The sequence below is a fragment of the Rhipicephalus sanguineus genome, chromosome 11, assembly GCF_013339695.2.
Source record: "Rhipicephalus sanguineus isolate Rsan-2018 chromosome 11, BIME_Rsan_1.4, whole genome shotgun sequence".
Taxonomy (NCBI): domain Eukaryota; kingdom Metazoa; phylum Arthropoda; class Arachnida; order Ixodida; family Ixodidae; genus Rhipicephalus; species Rhipicephalus sanguineus.
The window spans coordinates 11,408,257-11,428,972 of NC_051186.1; the positions used below are offsets into that span (position 1 = coordinate 11,408,257).

Below are 20,716 nucleotides of genomic sequence, written 5' to 3' on the forward strand. Positions count from 1 at the left end.
AACCCAAGACGACAGATGTGTCTGCATTCTATGGTTCCCTGCCCACACACCCGACCCAACGGGAGAGGTCAACCCTAACGAGGCTGCACACAACGTAGCTCGAGGACTCACTTTCCGGGCTATGACAGACGTTGGTCCCTCGTCAGAGTCTTCTGATGTGTGGGAGTGGGAGGACCGAATGACTACATTCAATGACATTACTAAACACTATAAACTGCAGAGGCGCGTTTACCCACCACCTCACCTTAAACTCAATAGGTCGCAGTCTGTCCAATGGCGACAGTTACAAACCAGGTCATATAAGAGTCCCGCGCTACTACATGTTATATATCCAGATATATACACGACCGATCAGTGCAAAGATTGCGAAACACGAGCTACCTTAGAACATATCCTGTGGGAATGCCAGGGATTAATACACAGTGATGAGAATGCGGCCTCCACCAACAGCCTCCGCGCGCGTTGGCGGGCCGCGCTGCTCAGCTCAACTCTGGACGATCAGCTCTGGGCAATCCAGCGGGCCGAGGAAGCCGCTAGGAGGCAAGACCTTCTAGCCGACACCTAGGCGGGAGCCCAGCCCACAAACACGTCGGATACGAAATATCCATTCCATTCCATTCCTCGTAATTGGTTTAACGGCTCGAAAATTATTGCTAGCGAAGGCTGAAGGCAAGAGAAAATGAGGTCATGTGCGCATAATGTGATGCGAAGGAGCACTTCAAAGCGCAGCGAAGCTTTCTGGTGAGCTTAAAGAGCTTGTGTTAAGGACGTCGCACAAGCGTCCAAATAATCACATCGCCGCAAGGAGTGGCCCGCGATTTCACGATGCAGAAGGACACTTAAAATTTAAATGATTTTCCTTGCGTGTTTTTAATAAGTTTGGCTCATATAAGGAATCCTGGATTGAAATTTAGGTCCCTCTAAGATATTCTGTAAACGGAGTTTTCATTCGCTCTAATTGCTCAGCAGCTTAACGTGGAGCATAAGAATTACAGACGTGCTCGGCCGCTCGCTCCTTCGATCTGCTTGCCCCTGTGGTGCGGACGCTCTCTCGTGTAATTCAATAAAATTGGTCATCCGAAAACCAATGATTTTCTGAAAAGCCACGAGGTCCCTCCCCACGAACCAGTATTAGAGTGCTTTGCACCTTAACAATTCTTGTCTAGGGTCTTACGACTTATAATAATAATAATGATATCTGTGGTTTAACGTCCCAAAACCACGATATGATTATGAGAGACGCCGCAGTGGAGGGCTCCGGAAATTTCGACCACCTGGGGTTCTTTAACGTGCACCTAAATCTAAGTACACGGGCCTCAAACATTTTCGCCTCCATCGAAAATGCAGCCGCCGCGGCCGAGATTCGATCCCGCGACCTTCGGGTCAGCAGTCGAGCGCCATAACCACTAGGCCACCATGGCGGGGCCAGTCTTACGACTTGTAAGAAAGCTTCAGAACCAAAGCGCTACATATAGCCTTCAGCAGATGCACCAGTGAACACGCACTCAGAGCAGGCTAAGTAACAGGACAGCGACGTCAAATGTATATGTTGTGGCGCGCATTCATGGTACCTAATAAATATGACAATTTGCTCAACGACGAAAGTCACTTTCAGCTGATGGACAAGTGAATACTGAAAGGACTACGAAAGTTGTTGATGGGTGTGCCCGGAATCCTTATCTATTTCGTGAAGGTCGGGTAAGAACAGTTACAGTGACGTACGAGAAATCCAACTGACCGCTTTTTGTTGGTCCACTCGGGCAGCGTACCATTAGATATCAGCTTATTAAAACAAAATGGCTACCTGTCCGTGCGAATGAAACAAATGCCACGCGGCTACAGATCTCCAGGAAAGAGTAAAGTGTATATCAATAGGGCTTTCTCGGGATGAGCGCATTCGCTTTGTCAACAAGGTGTGCGTACGGACGTTACATAGTTGTAGCGTTAAAGGAAAGATTTTGTGGATCGGTCACCACCGTTCGCGCATAGTCGGTGTCGTCACTAGAAATAGAATGCGGCTCTCTTACGCGCGCAGGCAAAAACTCACCTCTGCCTTTTTGCGCTTAGCCTCTTCAATGATGTCGTCAACGACGTGCTTGGGGGCGTTCCTGGCGAACTTTGTGACCACTTGTTTGGCTGCTGGGAAGCGGCCAACAGCCATCAGCCACCTGGGAGACTCTGGCAAAAAACTGGGCTGCGCGGTTAAACACCGCTCTCGATGTTCGCCGCTCGCCTTTCAGTACTCTCCCACATCCAGTTGAACACGTAATTACCGCCCGATGATTAATCAATATTTGTTAATGAGAAAGAATCCTTCGCGCTTTAGGAAAATCAGTTACTGATGAAACTATAAGTACACGGCTGTACAAGATGAACGTGCTAAAGTAAGAATATGTAGCAAAAGGGAATATATAAAATTACATATAATAACTGGCAGACATTATCCCAATATAACTAGTAAAAATGTGGCAATGGTGTATTAGGAGCGCATACCTACCAGCCAAGGAGAAACAGCGGAGCGAGTGGTAGCGTTGCGTATAGCTGTGTGGCACGCCATTCCCTAGTCAAGTAGTGGAGCCAGGGCAGGAGCAGCATTCCCGTCGTCCAGCCGTTCCCCATCGTCATTGTCGGCATGTAGCGGAACCGCGGTGAGACCGTCTCCATAACTTGGCAAAGAAGAAAAAAGAAATGAAGGCAGCTTCGCTCTAGTGGTGCCAAGCCTGAAGGAAGTGCAGAGCTGGGCAGCCTTCTTTGTTTCTCTTCGGTTTTGTCTTTCTTTCCTCCTCTCTTTCTTTTTCGTTTCTCCAGTTTTTTATAGGCCTTTTTTCATCTTTGTTTCCATTAAGTTCTACTTTTCTTCCTATTTTTTCCCTTTCTCTCTATTTCTCGCTCGCTTCCTCTTTTGTTCTATTTTTATACACGGTTTTGCCTGCGTTACGCCAAGCGATAACAGCATACGACAGCCCGGGCCCCTAGAGTGCTCCAGACTTGAAATGTTTATTGACCCTAAAGTCATCTATAAGGGGAGGTAGCCTGCCAGGCCATGCCTGTCAGCCACCTCCCCGGCTCTGTTTATGGCCCGAAGCTGGACGTCCGGTTTGGTAGACGACAGTATTTTTTCCCACGCCAAATGTGGGCGAGAGACCAGGAGATTAGGTGGGGGAGTGTCTTCCCTGCAGTTCCAGAGAACATGGGAAATGAATTTCCCCGCAGACAGTGAAGGCATATCACATGCACAAACATTCTACTTCGTGCCTTAGTCAAACGTCTGCCACCTCTCCTAATAAGGAAGCATAATATTCACGAGTGCCACATTGACCCGGCGCGCACTGCTTACCTGGCGTTCAGAAGGTGTCTTTGTTTGCACATAAATTCTTGTCAGCGCGATGAAGCGCTCAGTTTGACATGATACGGCGGTACTGCCTACCGATGATTCGGCCACTCGCCGGCTTTTACTTCGTATAAGTACCACGCCCTGCAGCATTGTCTTATAAGGACACGCTCGTGAGCTGCTTGAAGGCTCTACCTCTCTAATATGCATTTTTTTTTTGCAGGCAGCGGGCTGCTTCCTCCATTACGGTCGGACAATTCTTCATATTACGTGTTCCATATAAAGGGCTATCGTGCTTTCGGATTTAGCAAAGGCATTCATGTTAGTGATGTTCTAATTATCGATTAACTTAAAGTAAACAGAAGTGTGATAATCTCTCACTTAATGTGTAAATGACGTCTGCGTATCCTGCGACACCCAAGGCCACGATGAATCTGGCCACGTAATACACAGTGACCGAGGTTGACAAGGCGGTCATGGCACTTGCGGCTACCGAGAGTAATATTCCACCCAGTATGGTCTTCTTGCGGCCGAACCTGCACAGATGAGTCACCTGCTTAGAGCGTCTCAAAGCGAACGGAACGAATATTTCGCAAAAATAGCTGCTTCCAGATATCGCTGCGCGTTGTAAACACTGATCGAAAATGTTAGTAAAGTACAGCCACTATGGCCGCTGACACAAACATTGACGTTAGACGTTCTTAAACTGCACGAAATGACCAGGACCAGGGTGTCTACCGAGTTGACATTTCTAAATTCCCTGAGTGTTTTTGCTAAAATTCCCTGAGTGAAGCAGAACTTTGTTTTATGTCAAAATGGGTAGAGACCATATCGCTCGGTGATGTCACTCTCTAATACGCACGTTAGAAAATGAAAACGACTTAATCCCATTTGAATAGTACACAGAACAGATAAACCTCAATATATCGAAGTTGGTAAAATCGGCAACTCACTCCGTTATATTGAAACTTCGTTAAACTGAAATTCGATCTTTCATGCAAGGCATAGTTACCGAAGGAGTAATCTTAAACAGAAAATGCCACAAGAATGCTCGACTAATATGGCAACATGAAAAAACTTTTTTTTTTACTTTTTGCGTGAAAAAACTCAATTTTGTTGAGCCTGAGATGCTGCAATCACAGTTAGATGCCTTGCCAGAGTGTCACATGTAAAGACGAAACAAATGCGGGTTTAATGCAACTGTGGAATTGCGCTTGTTCTGCTGCTGCGGGTTGTTCAAATCCTCGCGCGTTGCCCAGAGCAATGCAATGCCTTTGCTATCATGCTGCCTAACCGAACCATTTGCTCTCCACGAACGCACAACATCGAAAACCATACCACGTTAAAAAAAATAGTCACAGTTTCACCGCGAGAGCAAAATAGTAAATCCGATAGCAACAAATAGGAATTTTATACGAATATAGGCTAGCAGCTCGCTCCTTCAGGAAACGCAGCCGCTGCCCTAAGAGAAGTGCCCTATCTATGGCTCAGGGGTGGATACAGGTACATAATGGGGGGGGGGGGGGGATACAAAGGCAGAAGCCACCGCTCAGCAGTGCATTTTGGTGGGTCACGCATATTTACAACAGCCCAGAGGAGATTATGGCGGTGCCTAAGAAGCCTTCGTTGTAAATAAGCATAGGGAAGCAGGAAAGGGTAGAGCGATGAGAGAAGTAGAGAGCAGGGACAAGATTCTCTTTGCCCTTCTTGGGCAGTGGCAGGCAAAGCAACCTCACAAAGGGGGCAAACTCAACAGGCAGCCTGACAAAGCAAGTGGACGACAGGCACTGAAGGGAGGGGGCGGGGGAGATCGCCGCTACCGCCCCCCCCCCCTGGGATCTGCCACTCCTATTGCTTCAACACAAATTTTGCAATTAGAGCACAACACCTACAAAGGTATGAGCCGTCTGCTGATCCCCACTAATGATACCGCGGCGCACGCGACCACACCCGCTGGTACAAAGTACGCACTTCCTGTCGGACTCACGCAGCCCCCTCCCCCCACCTTCCCAACGCGCCGGCTCCCATCTCCATGTGCCCATCGCGCGAATGAGACGGTCGGCTCGTTTCATCTCTGCTTAAGCCCCGTTCGTCGGCAGCGCTCGCGCACTTTCACTCGCACATGGAGCGTACGACGCGCGGGGTGATGTAATCGCGATTTGGACTTGATAAGGAAGACCATGGCGAAGGCAAAAAATTCGCGTCGGAGTGTCTATGTAATTGCTATCGCAAAAAAAAAAGCAATATAGTTGCGGGCTAAGATCGCATGAAAGCACAACAACAGCCTGAATTACGGAACATCCGATTATGGTGGAAACGTTACTGTTTTCCGACATCGCGCGCCGAATCGAGCATGTGGGACCCGTGCCGGTGTTGCGAATTTCGGTCGCCGCTATACCATGGCTTTGAAAAGTTTTGTAATTCGGCTTTGTAGCAAACATCCACGTGGTGTGGCTGGTAATTGCGAGCTGCAGCCCCCAAAAATTTCAGTCGACTGCCTAAAACGTGTTTCAGCAGTGCCCTCATCGGGAAAAAAAAAAGAAAAAAGAAAAAAGCTTTCACTTGCTGTGAATGGGCTCATTAGTTACGCTAGCTCTCGCGTTGAAATTTATTCTATTCTTCACGGAGTCCTAAATAGCACCTTTGAAGCTCGGGATCAGAGTCAGTGAGCTCTCCGATAACAGCCAAGTTCATGGGTAAAATAGAGCACAGACCAGACGATTAACACAAGGAAGACACGGGACAGAGTGCTGCACTCTGTCCCGTGTCTTCCTTGTGTTAATCGTCTGGTCTGTGCTGTATTTTACCCATGAACTATGCATCACCAACTAGCCTGCCAGCAAATGTTATTGAAGCCAACAAGTGTCGTCTTTTTTCTCGCCGATCGGGATGGCTTGCCAGAAACGAGCCTTGTCGCGCTTCCTGCACGATCGCGATCGCTTGCAAGATAACTCAAGCTCGTTACATCTACTGCTACCGCTTCTACAACTAATCATGCTTGTTACTTGACACGCGGCGATAACAAAAACACCATATCGAGCGCTAACGCACAGCACGCGCGAGAAAGATTACAGAACTACACCGCGTACTCACAGAACACCCTGACAACATTGCGCGATACAATGTGTCATGGTTCGCGGTTCCCGCATGCCACGCATTAGCCGGATTTTCTCCCACTTCACCGCTCCGAAGGCGATGACAGCATCGAGGTGCGCCACTTCCCCGCAGCCGCAGCGGCCGTTTGATTTGAAAAATGCGTTCACAAAATATCGAGCAAGCGCTACCGCGACTTTAGCCTCCTTTCAATAAAGTTACTGTTGATTTTCCCTGATGGAAGCACAATTTCCCTGAGTTTTCCCTGAGAATTTCCAGACTACCCAAAATCATGAGAATTCCCGGTTTTCCCGGTCGGTAGACAACCTACAGGACACAAGCCAGAAAACATAGAGAACACCACGAGAACACACAGAGAACACCATGAGCGCAGTGCGCTCGTGTTTGTGGAGTCTCGAAGCAAACAGAAAACACAGAAAACACCACGAGAACACAGAGAAAACGAGCGTAGTGCGCTCGTGGTGTTCTCTGTCTTCTCGTGGTGTTGTCGTGACGTTCCCTGTTTGTTCTCGTGGTGCTCTTGGTGTTTTCTTGCTTGCATCCTGGTCATTTCGCGCAGTTTAAGAACGTCTAACAGCAATGAACCAACTAGCCCACCAGAACCTAATACAAACATTGAGGAAAGTTCTTCCCTGCAACGCACTGCCCAACGCTTTCACACCGACATAAAAGCGGGGGGCTTCCGTTCTCTCTCCTCCAATGCTTTTGAATATTTTATGGACTTAAGAAATGAATGTGACAGACCTGTAGGACAGTGTGCAATCCCAATGTGACGGCCTTTAGAGCGAGCGCGAGTATAAAAAAAAAAGAAAACCCGCAGTTTCGCCGCAACGGCGAAGTAACGAACGCGATAACAACAAAATGGAATGTCATACGAAGTAAGGATAGCAACTTACTCCTTTGGCGTCGTACCTGGCATAACTCAACAAAACGCTGGCGTAAGGACACGCGGCCGCTACAGTGAGCGAAACGACATTCACGCTGTAAAAGACTTTAACGCAAACTCAGCGGTGTGAACACAGCGCCTGCAAAATCATGAGCTTATCGCTCTCGAGATAAGGCTTGCGCTACCACGACCGGCCGTTCAAACTACACAATTCCCACCGGAGGCACGCGCACCTCCCAACACTACGAGACAAGGATGATGGCGTACACGGTTCGGTGAAGCCCTTCATTTAAGCAGGAACGCATCTGCCCCATGTTCAGCAATGTGCCTACAGTAGCACGAAAAAACAAAAGCGTCGGCTACGAGCGATGTAGTACAGCCAGCCAAATCTTTAACTATCGTGCGCGAGCGCTGACTTTTTTGTGCGTCAGCGCCGTACGACGGAGCCAAGTTGCAAGCAGGGCGAGTGTAAGCGCCCCTCTTACAAGGAAAAAAGAAAGCGTTTGCGTCGCCAGATAACAAATGAACGATCCCCATTTTTTAGCTTATCTCATTTGCGCGGGCGTGTGACGTCTGCGGATTTCATTTTCTCGGTCGCTTGCTGATCGGAATATAAGATACGAGCAAGACGCGCTGCCTGTTCGTCTGAAGTGAGTTAATGGAGCGTGACCTTCTCACGAAGGAACAACCAAGCAGACGATGGGCCCAGCTGAGCGCGCTTCGTGGGCATGCGCTTACTCTCGCCCTGTTTGCAACTTGGCTCCGTCGTAGGGCGCTGACGCACAAAAAGTCAGCGCTCGCGCACGATAGTGCGCGAGCGCTGGCCGGTTGTACATTCCAAGATCAATCCAGAAATTTACCCCAGGATGCTGTGTTTCGTTAGACACACCACGCAGTGCAGAAACGAACATCAAAGACAGATGCCGAAATCTGCGTATTATGCAGCAGATGTGTCTAACGACTTCGTCTAGAAAATTTCTGATATAAACTATGATAGAATCCGAAATCCTATGACAATTTGCGTTGGCCTTTAGTTCTTTACAACCAAGGTGCATTTGCCGAGTTGTGAGGCAGCGTTTTTTTTTGCGGGCTAGACTATGGTCAGACGACGAAGTTCCTATGCCCGAGCCCGGCCTCAAGTAGTGCTCAACCCACCAGTCCGAAGTGTGAGATGCTGCCACTGTTCCAACAACCATGCCAGCGAGGTAGAGGCTTTGGGAAGAGGATACCATCCACCTGTTCCTGCACACCATGTTAAACTGCAAAAGAATTGCGCCTGTCGTTTAGAAATAGCAGGCCGTTTCAATAAAAGCCTATTTGTCTTCCTTCTATTTACAAGAAGGCCACTTGTCTTCAAGTACAATAGTTCAATGGAGTGACCTACCATCATACGTTACGTAGCCACTGAAACTAGCCTGCCATCTTGCAAGTATTCTAAAATAAAGATTTGATCTAACAGATTCGACATCACTATTAGTTGCGATATTTAGATTTAACAGATTTTGTCTTTGCGTTGATTTTAAACTATTACTGCATCTACCCGCTAATAAATAAATATGTATGTATCCATGTTCCCTGCGCCTATGTGCATTCAGGTAATGATATTTCATTTATAGACTCCATACTTGAGTTATATGTAATGGTTCTGCTCGAAAAGACGTATTAATTTGATGTTTGTGATATCTCACGCTTTTTGCATAACATTTATTACATGCGCGTATTACCCAACAAAGTGGACGGGCGTTGACCGCCGTCGTACTTCCATTGGTAGAGCACCAGACGCGTAGTTCGCAGGTGCTGGGTTTGGGCCCCACTTAAGAAGCAGTATTTTTTCGTCCACTTCAAATCATTTCTATTTATGCTGCAGTTATTATACTACAATTAAAAACTACAAATAATCTCATCAAAATCAACAAAATAAACCGTTGGAAGTCAGCGCTTGTCCAGTGTGTCCGGTTTTCGTCCCTGTGTTTTCTTTTCTTTTGCGCTGTTTATTATCAGTATGAAGAACCAACTACAGTCAGATACAACTTAAGAAGTCCGCGGCATTTCTTGCTCAAAGGCGGATGCACACAAGCCTTCACCAATGGGCGCGCACTCCAGAGTGACGTCATGAGGCGGACGGCCGGTGACCCCGCCCTCGGAGAGCATTGCCGATTGCATGAGCGGGACTATTTCTTTAGTCGCGGAGCCACTCGGCTACAGCGTTTCGGTCGCCTGGGCGGGGCCTCTCTAGACTTCTTAAGCTGTATCCCATTACAGTAAAGTTAGCTACCTTACTAAGTTACAACGAATAAGGCACGGTACCTCTTCAGTGACAGTTTTGCCGTACACGCTACGGTCGTAGACCCATGATTCGCACGGTTCGCTGGCATTGGATGTAGCGGAACTGAAACATTGCGCCGAGTTGTTCGTCCACATATGGTGGTCACCGCCGCTGAATGACGTCACAGTGTCGTTGAGTGCGTCGTCGTTGCAGCGGAAGTCGACTGCAGACGGAGCCACGAACACCGGCATCATTAGGTTCCATGTGACAGGCAGGCCTCTGATGAACGCGAACACAAAGATAACCACATGGCAGCGAGAGAGCTTGTCCAGCACGGTGTCCACAGTGGGGGCAGCCATGTGTAAGCCCTGCAACATAGCACAGAAACTTCCATCTCTTATTCGTTCGTTCGTATCTAGGTGCAATAGCGTTTTTCATTATTTCCCGCGCGTGATAGTGGCCTCCAATTGAAACCGCGACCTGGGCAGAAGGACGGCACGAGTATTTAGCCAATCCGCGTTTTCCATTTTCCTGTGCTGCCACCTCCCGCACACCGCTGCAAACGCTCTGGTAGAGGATCGCTGATATCGCGCGTTTCGCGTCGCCTACCTACCGCATGGAGGTTAGTGCGCGTGACAACATGAGCTCTCTAGGGCAGCATATTGTTCCTGGGGACTACCTGGCTCTCACCGACGGCTGGGTCAAGAATCTTCAGTTGTCGGGTATGAGATGCGAGCGCCAGTTGAACAAGGGTCGCCCCTTCCACGAGGAGGAGTATATATGTCAGGAACATTATGTACAATGAAGTGTCACCGCGCAGCGAAGTTGGTGTCTTGCGGTCGACTTGCCTTCCATCCATCAAAGGGGGCTCCTACCTGGTTCACGCCGTACTTCGCAAGGTCACCGGAGCCGTCACCGGTGCTCACTGCCTTTGCGCAGCCGGGTAAGCAAGCTTCTTTGTTCACGTGCAATCGCTTCGGATGTTAAAACCCTCGTGTGTGTTTAATGCAGTATTAGCGCATCGCTATATGTCAGCACGGGCACACATCTGTCGGTGGTTGTGTCATGTTGGAGAGGACGAATGAAAGTCGCAACAATTTTTTGTCTGTTTCTTCACTCTATCAGTACGATGTAGCGCCGGTGACATTGATGCTATGCGGTAAATAGCTGAACGTCACACTTTGCTAATAAGAGCACCATCACCTCCTTCGGTGAATATGAAACGCGGTAAAGGTAAATCATACGCACTGTGTAGAGTGGTCTTTAGCACGCTGTTCGACCACTTAGGTGCGTATACTTTCTAAATCATACAGCAGAAAAACGCAATCACAATGCGTAACAAGAGCTTTTACTTTGATTTTTCCTGGAGTTGCACTTGCAAGTTCGCGGACTCACTTTTCCGACACACGCATATCTCTCGTCACGGTGCGCGTGTACGCAGCCGTTGGCTGCCGCATCCGAGTAGCTAAACCCATTTCACACGAGCTCCCGTGATTGCGATCAGGGCCTATCCGGATCAGGTGCTCGTTACCGGGCTCGGAGATTGCGATATGATTGATGATGATATGTGGTGTTTAATGGCGCAAGGGCCAATTGATGGTCAAAGAGCGCCAGTTCATGAGACAAAGGATGTGAGCAATGGTTGCGGTAAGTAGCTGTAAAGGGGCCTTAAAATTCCTCGCGCTAAAGGCGGGTAAAACATATATATTGCAACAGGCGGGTTCTTCTAAAGAGGTTCGGCACGGCGCCTTGCACAAGGGTCACAAATGCGAGACAGCGTCAGCACAGAAAACAGACCGAGCGCGCAACACACGAACGTCATCGTCTTCACTCTCGCTGGCACAGAGCGGGCGCCGATGCGCACCGGTACAATCTCTCCTCGCACAAAAAGGAGCCAACCTGGCGACCTAGGGAGAAGATGCTACAGGCGGGTCGTAGCAGGGTTTGAGCCGCGCCACGTGAACTGTTTCGCGGCCGCGGCAGCGATGATCGGCCGTTGAGTCGATTGGCTCGACGACGTAGTTCACGGGAGATGTCTGCTCCAAGACGCGGTAAGGGCCTTGGTACCTTGACAAGAGTTTGGTGGAGAGGCCTGGAGTTGTGGACGGGACCCAGAGCCAAACGAGCGCTCCCCGGGAGTAATGGGCACTAGACGCAGCAGCGTCGTGGCGTGATTTCTGGCGACACTGGTCTTGCGCAGTAAACGAACGAGCCAGTTGACGGCATTCTTCTGCGTAAGCAGCAGCTTCAGAAATCGGTTTGGCTTCAGAAATGTCCGGTTGGTAGGGCAGAATGGTGTCCATGGAGCATGAAGGTTCACGTCCGTACAGGAGAAAGAAGGGAGAGAAGCCGGTGGTAGTTTGGGCCGCAGAGTTATAAGCATATGTGACGAAAGGAAGTACTCGGTCCCAGTTGGTATGATCGTCCGACGCGTACATCGCAAGCATGTCGGCAAGGGTACGATTGAAGCGTTCCGTCATGCCGTTAGTTTGGGGATGGTATGCGGAAGCGGTGCGGTGTACAATGTGGCATTCTTTTAGAAGGGCCTCAATTGCGTTTGAGAGGAAGACGCGGCCACGGTCGCTTAGCAATTCACGTGGTGCACCATGTCGCAGAATGAGGTGACGAAGAAGGAACCAGGCGACATCTTTCGCGGTGGCAGCTGGTAGCGCAGATGTTTCGGCGTACCGTGTGAGGTGGTCTACGGCGACTATGATCCAGCGGTTGCCGTCAGGAGTGTTCGGGAGTGGGCCGAAAAGATCAATTCCGACGCGGTCGAATGGTCGGGCAGGGCAGGGCAATGGTTGTAGAGGACCAGTGGTGCTGCGAGTAGGTAGCTTACGGCGTTGACACGCAGGGCATGACTGAACATACCGGCGAACGTATCGATACATGCCTCGCCAGTAGTACCTCAGGCGCAGACGGGAGTACGTCTTGAATGTGCCAGCATGACCGCATTGGGGGTCGTCGTGGAAGGCGCTGCAAATGTCCGTACGCAAATGACGAGGAATAACGAGGAGCCACCTGCGGCCATCGGTTAGGTAATTGCGACGATACAGCAAGCCTTCACGAACGGCGAAGTGTTGAGCTTGACGACGAAGGGTGCGTGAAACGGAGGCAGGGGGATGGTAAGACAAAATGTCAAGAAGGGAAGCGATCCAAGGATCTTTGCGCTGTTCGGCCGGCATGTCGGTGATGGTCAGAGATGACGAATCACATGTAGAAGCTGATGAGCAGGCAGTGTCAGAAGGCAGTGGCGATCGAGATAGGGCGTCAGCGTCCGAATGTTTTCGCCCGGAGCGATAAATGACACGTATGTCATACTCTTGTAGGCGTAAAGCCCACCGAGCGAGGCGTCCAGTCGGGTCTTTCAAAGACGACAGCCAGCATAAGGCATGGTGGTCGGTGACAACGTCAAACTGACGCCCGTAAAGGTAGGTGCGAAATTTACCGATTGCCCAAACAATTGCCAGACACTCCTTTTCTGTTACGGAGTAATTTGACTCTGCCTTTGTGAGGGTACGGCTGGCATATGCTACAACATACTCGCCAAAGCCGTGTTTGCGTTGGGCGAGGACAGCGCCAAGTCCAACGCCACTAGCGTCCGTGTGTATTTCTGTAGGCGCGTTGGGATCGTAGTGACGCAGGATTGGTGGGGACGTGAGAAGTCGGCGGAGCGTCGTAAATGACTCATCACAATCGGTATTCCATGCCGAGAGGTCGGTGCTGCCGGCGAGAAGCTGTGTCAAGGGGGAAATAATGGAGGCGAAATTGCGAATGAAGCGCCGAAAATATGAAGACAAGCCGATGAAGCTTCGGAGCTCCTTTAGAGTGCTGGGCTTGGGGTATTCGGCAACCGCTCGAAGTTTGGCAGGATCTGGTGAAATACCGTCTTTCGAGACGACGTGGCCTAGAATGGTAAGCTGACGGGCGCCAAAATGACATTTCTTTAAGTTTAACTGCAAGCCAGCAGTAGTGAGGCACTCGAGAACTTGTTCAAGGCGAGCGATATGAGATGGAAAATCTGCAGAAAAGACCACTATATCATCTAAATAGCATAGACAGGTCTGCCATTTGAGTCCTCTGAGAATAGTGTCCATCATCCTCTCGAAGGTTGCAGGCGCGTTGCAAAGCCCGAAGGGCATTACATTAAATTCGTATAAACCGTCAGGGGTGACAAAAGCTGTTTTTGGACGGTCGGCTTCAGCCATCGGCACTTGCCAGTAGCCTGAACGCAGATCCAGAGAAGAAAAATATTCGGCTCCTTGAAGGCAATCCAGGGCGTCGTCGATTCGTGGTAGGGGATAAACATCCTTTCTCGTAATGTTGTTTAGCCGGCGGTAGTCAACGCAAAATCTGATCGAACCATCCTTTTTTCGCACCAGCACGACAGGAGAAGCCCAGGGACTGTTGGATTCCTGAATCACGCCGCGTTGCAGCATATCATCTACGTGATCGCTAATAACGCGACGTTCGGCTTGCGATACTCGGAAGGGACGCTGTCGCAGTGGAGCATGGTGACCAGTGTCGATGCGATGAACAACCGCAGACGTGCGCCCCAATGATAATTGGCCGACGTCGAATGAACCACGAAAGCGTTCAAGCAGTTGAACAACCTTTGTGCGCTGAGCTTGCGTAAGCGCGTTATCGATGCTACGCAAGAAGGCGTCTTGGTCAGGTGAGGCAGATGCGGTGGCGGAAGTGACGGCATTTATCGGTAGTGCTGCCATATCGTAGGGTGCATCCAACGGGAAGATGGCATCAAAAGTGTCCAGACGACCGATGCATTCGCCTTGTAACAGAGTTGATGAGCAGGGGAATGGATTGCAAGCGTAGACTGCACCGGCACCATTCGCAAGTGTAACGACAGCAAAAGGGAGTACAAGGTTTCGTCGGCGCGCACAGTCTTCAGACGGTGTAAACAGGGCACTGGAATCACAGACAGAGTCACAGGAAACGGACACTAAGGCGGCGGAGAACGGCGAAATGACGACCTCAGCAGCGACGACCAATTTAGGCGACGGGCTTGGGGAGTCCGGGACAGTGGTACCCAAAGGGGACAGAGCGAGTTGAGCACGAGCGCAGTCAACGACAGCATGGTGTGCGGAAAGGAAGTCCCAGCCGAGGATGACGTCATGCGACGCATGCGAGAGGACAACAAATTCGACAATATAGAATGCGTCGTTGATGAAAACACGTGCTGTGCACGCGGCCGAAGGCTTAACGTGCTGTGAGCTCGCCGTCCGTAATAGAAGGTCAGAAACCGGTATCGTCACTTTCTTGAGCTTGCGGCATAATAGTTCACTGATAACACAAACGGCAGCTCCTGTGTCAACAAGAGCGTTGGTCGCGACACCGTCTATAAAAACTGCGATTTCGTTAGGGGGCGAAAGATGAGGCCTTGAAATTTTCGACGAAGGCGCAGTTCTTGCCTCAGGAACTGCGGCTCTTAGTTTTCCTCCTGAGCAGAGTTGGAACGGCGGAGCATGGGAGAAATGGAGCGGCGCCGGGGAGAAGGAGATCGACGGGAGGCGAAAGTGGCACGGTGCGAATAAGTGTCCGATGAGTCAGCAGGGGTACGGCGTGCTGGTAGCTGTGGCATGTAGCCGAGGTTGGTGGCGTCATCATGCGAATGCAGACCGCGGCGACGACAGTGGCGTGCAACATGGCCAGGAATACCGCAGGCATAGCAGATAGGCCTGTTGTCTGGAGTACGCCAGGGGTTGTGAGAAGGTCCGGGAGGCGAGAAGGGTGGTGCGTGAACAGGGCGTACCGGGCGGACAGGGCGTGGCGACGAGTAGAAGTTGGTGACTGAGCCGGATGGTACTGGCGTCGGTCGAGCATATGAATGGGTAACGGCTTCAGCGTAAGTGAGAGGCGCCGCAACTTGCGTTGTTGGAACAGGAGGTGGGAGAGCCTCAGCAACTTGACTCTGAATGACCCGGCGGAGCGAGTGATCCAGCGCCGTGGGGCTCTCGTTGACACATGCCACAAGGGAGAGCTGGCGAGCCACTTCCTCACGAACGTACTGCTTAATTTGTGGCAGCAAGGCGGAATATTCAGCGCCAGTGCTTCTAGTTTCCAAGGCTGAGAGTTCCGCTGTCGGAATTCCGGCGCGACGGGTAGAAAGGCGCTCTTTACGCAGCTCATCAAAGCTTTGGCATAGTTCAATGACTTGCGTTACTGTCTGAGGGCACTTGGCTACTAGCATATGGAACGCATCGTCATCTATGCCTTTCAGAATGTGCCTTATTTTGTCAGATTCTGCCATTGACACATTCACCCGCTTACAGAGGTCGATGACGTCCTCAATATAGCTGGTGAAGGTCTCACCGTTTTTTTGGGCTCTGGCACGCAGGCGGTGTTCGGCGCGAAGCTTTCGCACGCCTGGCCTACCGAAGAACGAAGTGAGCTTCTCTTTGAAAGCCGACCAGGTGGTGAAATCGGCTTCATGGTTGAAGTACCATAGCTTGGCCACATCAGTCAGGTAAAAGCTGACGTGCGTCAACTTTCCACTTTCATCCCATTTGTTCGGACCGCTCACGCGCTCAAACTCTACCAGCCAGTCTTCAACATCCATTTCGTCAGTGCCGCTGAACATCGGAGGGTCACGTTGAAGAAACACCCCAGCACACATGACCGACGTGGGTGTAGGTGGGGCTGGAGAGGGAACGGTGTCCTCGGTCATTGCGGAGGCAGATGGTAAGGTGCGGTTGCGGAGCTCCAGGACGAGGAGGGGAACTACCCAGCAGCTCCACCAAATGCAACAGGCGGGTTCTTCTAAAGAGGTTCGGCACGGCGCCTTGCACAAGGGTCACAAATGCGAGACAGCGTCAGCACAGAAAACAGACCGAGCGCGCAACACACGAACGTCATCGTCTTCACTCTCGCTGGCACAGAGCGGGCGCCGATGCGCACCGGTACAATATATATATATTAAAATCATGACAGTGACGTGAAATATGTGTAGTGGAATGAATGGCAAGTGGTCGCAAGAATAAGACTATGCAGATATGACATCAGCACGAATGCCTCGTCAATGCCCTTGAGTCCAAGGGCCGCGAGGCAAGTGCTGTCTTTAATGTATTCCCCGCAGCAGCGACCTCCGCTTAGAGGCCGTGCTACGGATCACCTTGATATATGACATGAAAACTCTGTACATCGTTTAAAAAAGCAGACAACGACTGATATGTAAAAAGCGGGTCCCTACCGATGAACATTGAAGGATGAAGAGGAAATAGCTGTCGGTAGGGTAATTAAAAGTGTTTTTTTCTGATAGCATCGAGTTCCTTGCACTGGATGAGGACGTGAAGGACAGTGAGCGGCTGACCACATCTATCACACAAAGGTGGCTCGCCACCGGACAGAAGGTGTGTGTGTGTACTGTATGTGTGACCGATCCTAAGTCTGCAGAGTGTAAATTCTGTGTGGCGTGATTTTGATACTGGCGGCCAGTTACCGAGATGCGGTTTGACAACGTGTAGCTTATTTCGTGTATGCATATCCCATGTGGCCTGCCAAAAGGCTCTGAGCTTTCTTTTCAGGAAGTGTTTTAGGTCTAGTGGGGGAATAGCTAAGGATGTATTGTGACTGTTTTCGTGGGCGGATGCTGCTAGCTGGTCCGCCAACACGTTGCCTTGAATCTCGCGGTGCCCTGGCACCCAGCACACTACGACATGTTGTTCGAGTGCGTAGATCGTGCTTAAAAGAGAATACAGCGAGACAAAGACGGGGTTTTTGTGTCTTTTCAGACTTTTTAAAGCTTTTACCACGCTTAGAGAATCTGTGTAAATAACTGCCTTTTGTAGTTTTACTTTCTGAATGTGTTTAACGGCCGCAAGTATCGCGTAAGCTTCTGCCGTGAAGATACTTGATTCAGGGTGTAGAGTACCGGAATCTGTAAAGGATGGCCCCACGGCTGCGTAAGACACAGAAGTATTGGACTTTGAGGCGTCCGTAAAGAATTCTGCACAAGTGTATTTGTGTTGTAGTTCAAGGAAGTATGTACGGATATGTGCAATATGCGCGTGTTTCGTTACTTCCATGAAAGAAAGGTCGCAGTCTATAAGCTGCCACCGCCACGGCGGTAGTTGTGCAGCGGGAGCCAATAGACAGTGTTCGAAAAGTGGCACACCCGTTTCCTCAGCCAAGCCCCTCACACGAAGTGAGTAGGGCTCTCGCACCGAAGGACGGTGGTCGAAAAGGGCAGAACTAGATAAATCATTTATTGTGGGGTGTGAGGGGTGTTCTTTGTCTGCGTTCACTTTGAGATAGTATAGAAACGACATGTAGGATCGCTGCAGGTGGAGCGACCACTCGTTCGATTCGACGTAGAGGCTTTCCACGGGGCTGGTGCGAAAAGCGCCCGTAGAAAGACGAATACCCGAGTGGTGGACAGGGTCAAGCATCTTCAACGCGCTTGGTGTCGCAGACTGATATATTATCGCCCCATAATCCAGGCGCGTGCGTATGAGGATTTTATAAAGATTCATCAGACACTTCTTGTCACTACCCCAATTAAGTAGTGCGTGACAACACCTTTAGAATATTCATTGTTTTTAAGCACTTGTTCTTTATATACTTTATGTGTGATATGAAGGCTAGTTTTTATGCTCCGTTTTCACAGGCAGCCGCTGACCATGCAGATTAATGTCCGGATCGGGATAGAGGCCTCTCTTTCTTGAGAATAATACGCAAGTACTTTTTTGCGGGTTAAGGCTGAACCCGTTCTCGTCTGCCCATTTGGTTACCTTGTTTAAACCAAGTTGCACCTGCCGCTCGCACATTGAAAGGTTGCAGGATTTATAACCGATCTGCACGTCGTCGACATATGTGCAATAAAACATATTCCGTGGAATACACAGACGTAGGGAATTCATTTTTATAATAAAAAGTGTGCAACTCAGGACACCACCTTGCGGCACTCCAGTTTCCTGGACAAATATTCGGGACAAGGCATTGCCCACACGAACACGAAATGTTCGATTGGACAAGTAACTCTCTATTATATTTAACATTCTCCCGCGTACACCTAAGTGGGACAGGTCTCTTAATATTCCAAAGCGCCATGTGGTGTCGTAGGCCTTTTCCATATCGAGGAACACCGAAAGGAAGGATTGCTTGTGAACAAAAGCGTCGCGAATTTGTGCCTCGATACGGATAAGGTGGTCAGAGGTAGATCTACCCTCTCGAAAACCGCACTGGTATGGGTCAAGTGATTTGTTTGCTTCGAGGAAATGTATAAGCCGGCGGTTTATCATCTTTTCAAAAAGTTTACACAGGCAGCTTGTTAGTGCAATGGGCCTGTAGCTCGCAACGGAGGATGGGTCCTTGCCCTGTTTTAAAATAGGAATAATAATGGCTTCTTTCCAGGCCGAGGGGATCTCACCGGAAAACCAAACAGCATTATATAGGGAAAGGAGGGTTTTTTGTGTTTCAAATGGCAGGTGTTTTAACATTTCATACACAACACGGTCGGAGCCTGGGGCGGAATTATTGCAGCAATTAAGCGATGCTTGTAGCTCAGCTATGCAGAAAGGTTCATTGTATGCTTCGTGTTTTGTGGATTTACGCTCTAGTTTCTCTTTTTCGATTCTTGTTTTGTATCGTTGGAAATCTTCCGTGTAGTGTGACAAGCTCGACACCTGTTCGAAGTGTGCACCTAGGAAGTTCGCCTGGTCTTCCAAGCTGTCACCTTGTGTGTTTACTAGGGGAAGTGAATGTGCTTGTCGGCCTGCTACCCTACTAACCATGTTCCAGACTTTAGCCTCCTGTGTATATGAGTTAATTCCCGATAAAAATTTCTGCCAACTTTGTCTTCTTGCCTGTCGGCGAATTCTCCTGCCTTGTGACTTTATGTTTTTAAAACTGTCCAGATTCTCGGCTGTCGGCGAGTCCCGAAGCAGCCTCCATGCTTTATTTTGTTTTTTGCGCGCGTTTCGACACTCGGTGTTCCACCATGGCACACGTCGTTTGCCGGGCAGTCCAGCTGTTTGTGGGATACACTTCATTGCAGCATTAATAAAAAAAGCTGTAAAGTAGTCGACAGCTTCATCTATGCTTAAAGCACGCATGTTGGTCCAACTTAAGAGAGCCATTTTACGAAACTGTTCCCAATCGGCTTTGTCAATTTGCCATTTGGGAACCTGTGGAGGACATTCATTAACTATTGGGGTGCTCAGAACTATAGGAAAATGGTCACTTCCATAGGGATTATTAATGACTTTCCATGTTAGAAGGGGCAGAAGTGATGGAGATGTGATGCTGAGGTCTATGGACGAGTAGGTATTGTTCGCAAGGCTATAGTATGTTGGCTCTTTTTTATTCAAGAGACACGTGCCGGAAGAGAAAAGGAACTGTTCAATTAGACGGCCTCGCGCATCGCAGCGGGAGTCACCCCATAGACAGCTATGCGCATTAAAGTCCCCAAGTACAAGGTAAGGTTCAGGGAGCTCATCTATTAAAGACTGAAATTCATGTTTTTGCAGTTGGTAATGTGGAGGTATATAGAGAGAGCAAATGGTGACGAGTTTGTTCAAAAGAACCGCTCGAACAGCCACCGCCTCAAGGGAAGTTCGAAGTGGTAAATGTGTGCATGCTACTCCTTGATTAACTATAACGGCTACACCCCCGGATGGCGCGATGGCATCGTCCCGGTCCTTCCGGAAAATAATGTAGCTGCGTAGAAAGTTCGTGTGTTTGGATTTTAAGTGTGTTTCTTGTACACACAGCACCTTTGGTGTATGTTTGTGTAAGAGTTCTTGGACATCGTCGAGATTTCTAAGCAGTCCTCTTACGTTCCATTGTATGATTTGTGCTTCCATATTGGATGTCAGGTAGTGCTGTGTGTACGAGAAGGAAGTGGGTGTTGTTTAGGTCGAGATTTAGAGCTCAAGTAGCAGGGCCGTCGTCGGGCCCCATTATCGGCTTTTTGGTTTTCTTAGCGCGCTCCAGGGAGCTACGCCGCTCTTTCGGTAGCAGAGGCACCGGAGTTGTGTCCATTGCCTCGTTTGAGGCACTGGACGCCCGCGTATGCGAGCTGCTGGCTTGTTTGTCCGACCTCGCCTGGCGAGGCGTGGTCGTGAGACCGGACGACCCTGGAGTCGCCGGCATCTCTGGC

The 20,716-nt window shown here is 49.7% G+C and overlaps 1 protein-coding gene across 1 annotated transcript in view; it reads right to left on the bottom strand.

The window, feature by feature from the left end:
• LOC119374395 (organic cation transporter protein) overlaps positions 1 to 20,716 on the bottom strand; it is a 47,335-nt gene that overhangs the window by 13,975 nt on the left and 12,644 nt on the right. The window contains exons 2-6 of the mRNA XM_037644483.2: positions 9,639 to 9,965; positions 8,487 to 8,590; positions 3,713 to 3,867; positions 2,498 to 2,666; positions 2,048 to 2,189 (exon numbers count right to left, since the gene is read on the bottom strand). Of these exons, the coding sequence (XP_037500411.1) occupies positions 2,048 to 2,189; positions 2,498 to 2,666; positions 3,713 to 3,867; positions 8,487 to 8,590; positions 9,639 to 9,956 (888 nt within the window). The 5' untranslated portion in view covers positions 9,957 to 9,965. The remainder of the gene's footprint in view (positions 1 to 2,047; positions 2,190 to 2,497; positions 2,667 to 3,712; positions 3,868 to 8,486; positions 8,591 to 9,638; positions 9,966 to 20,716) is intronic.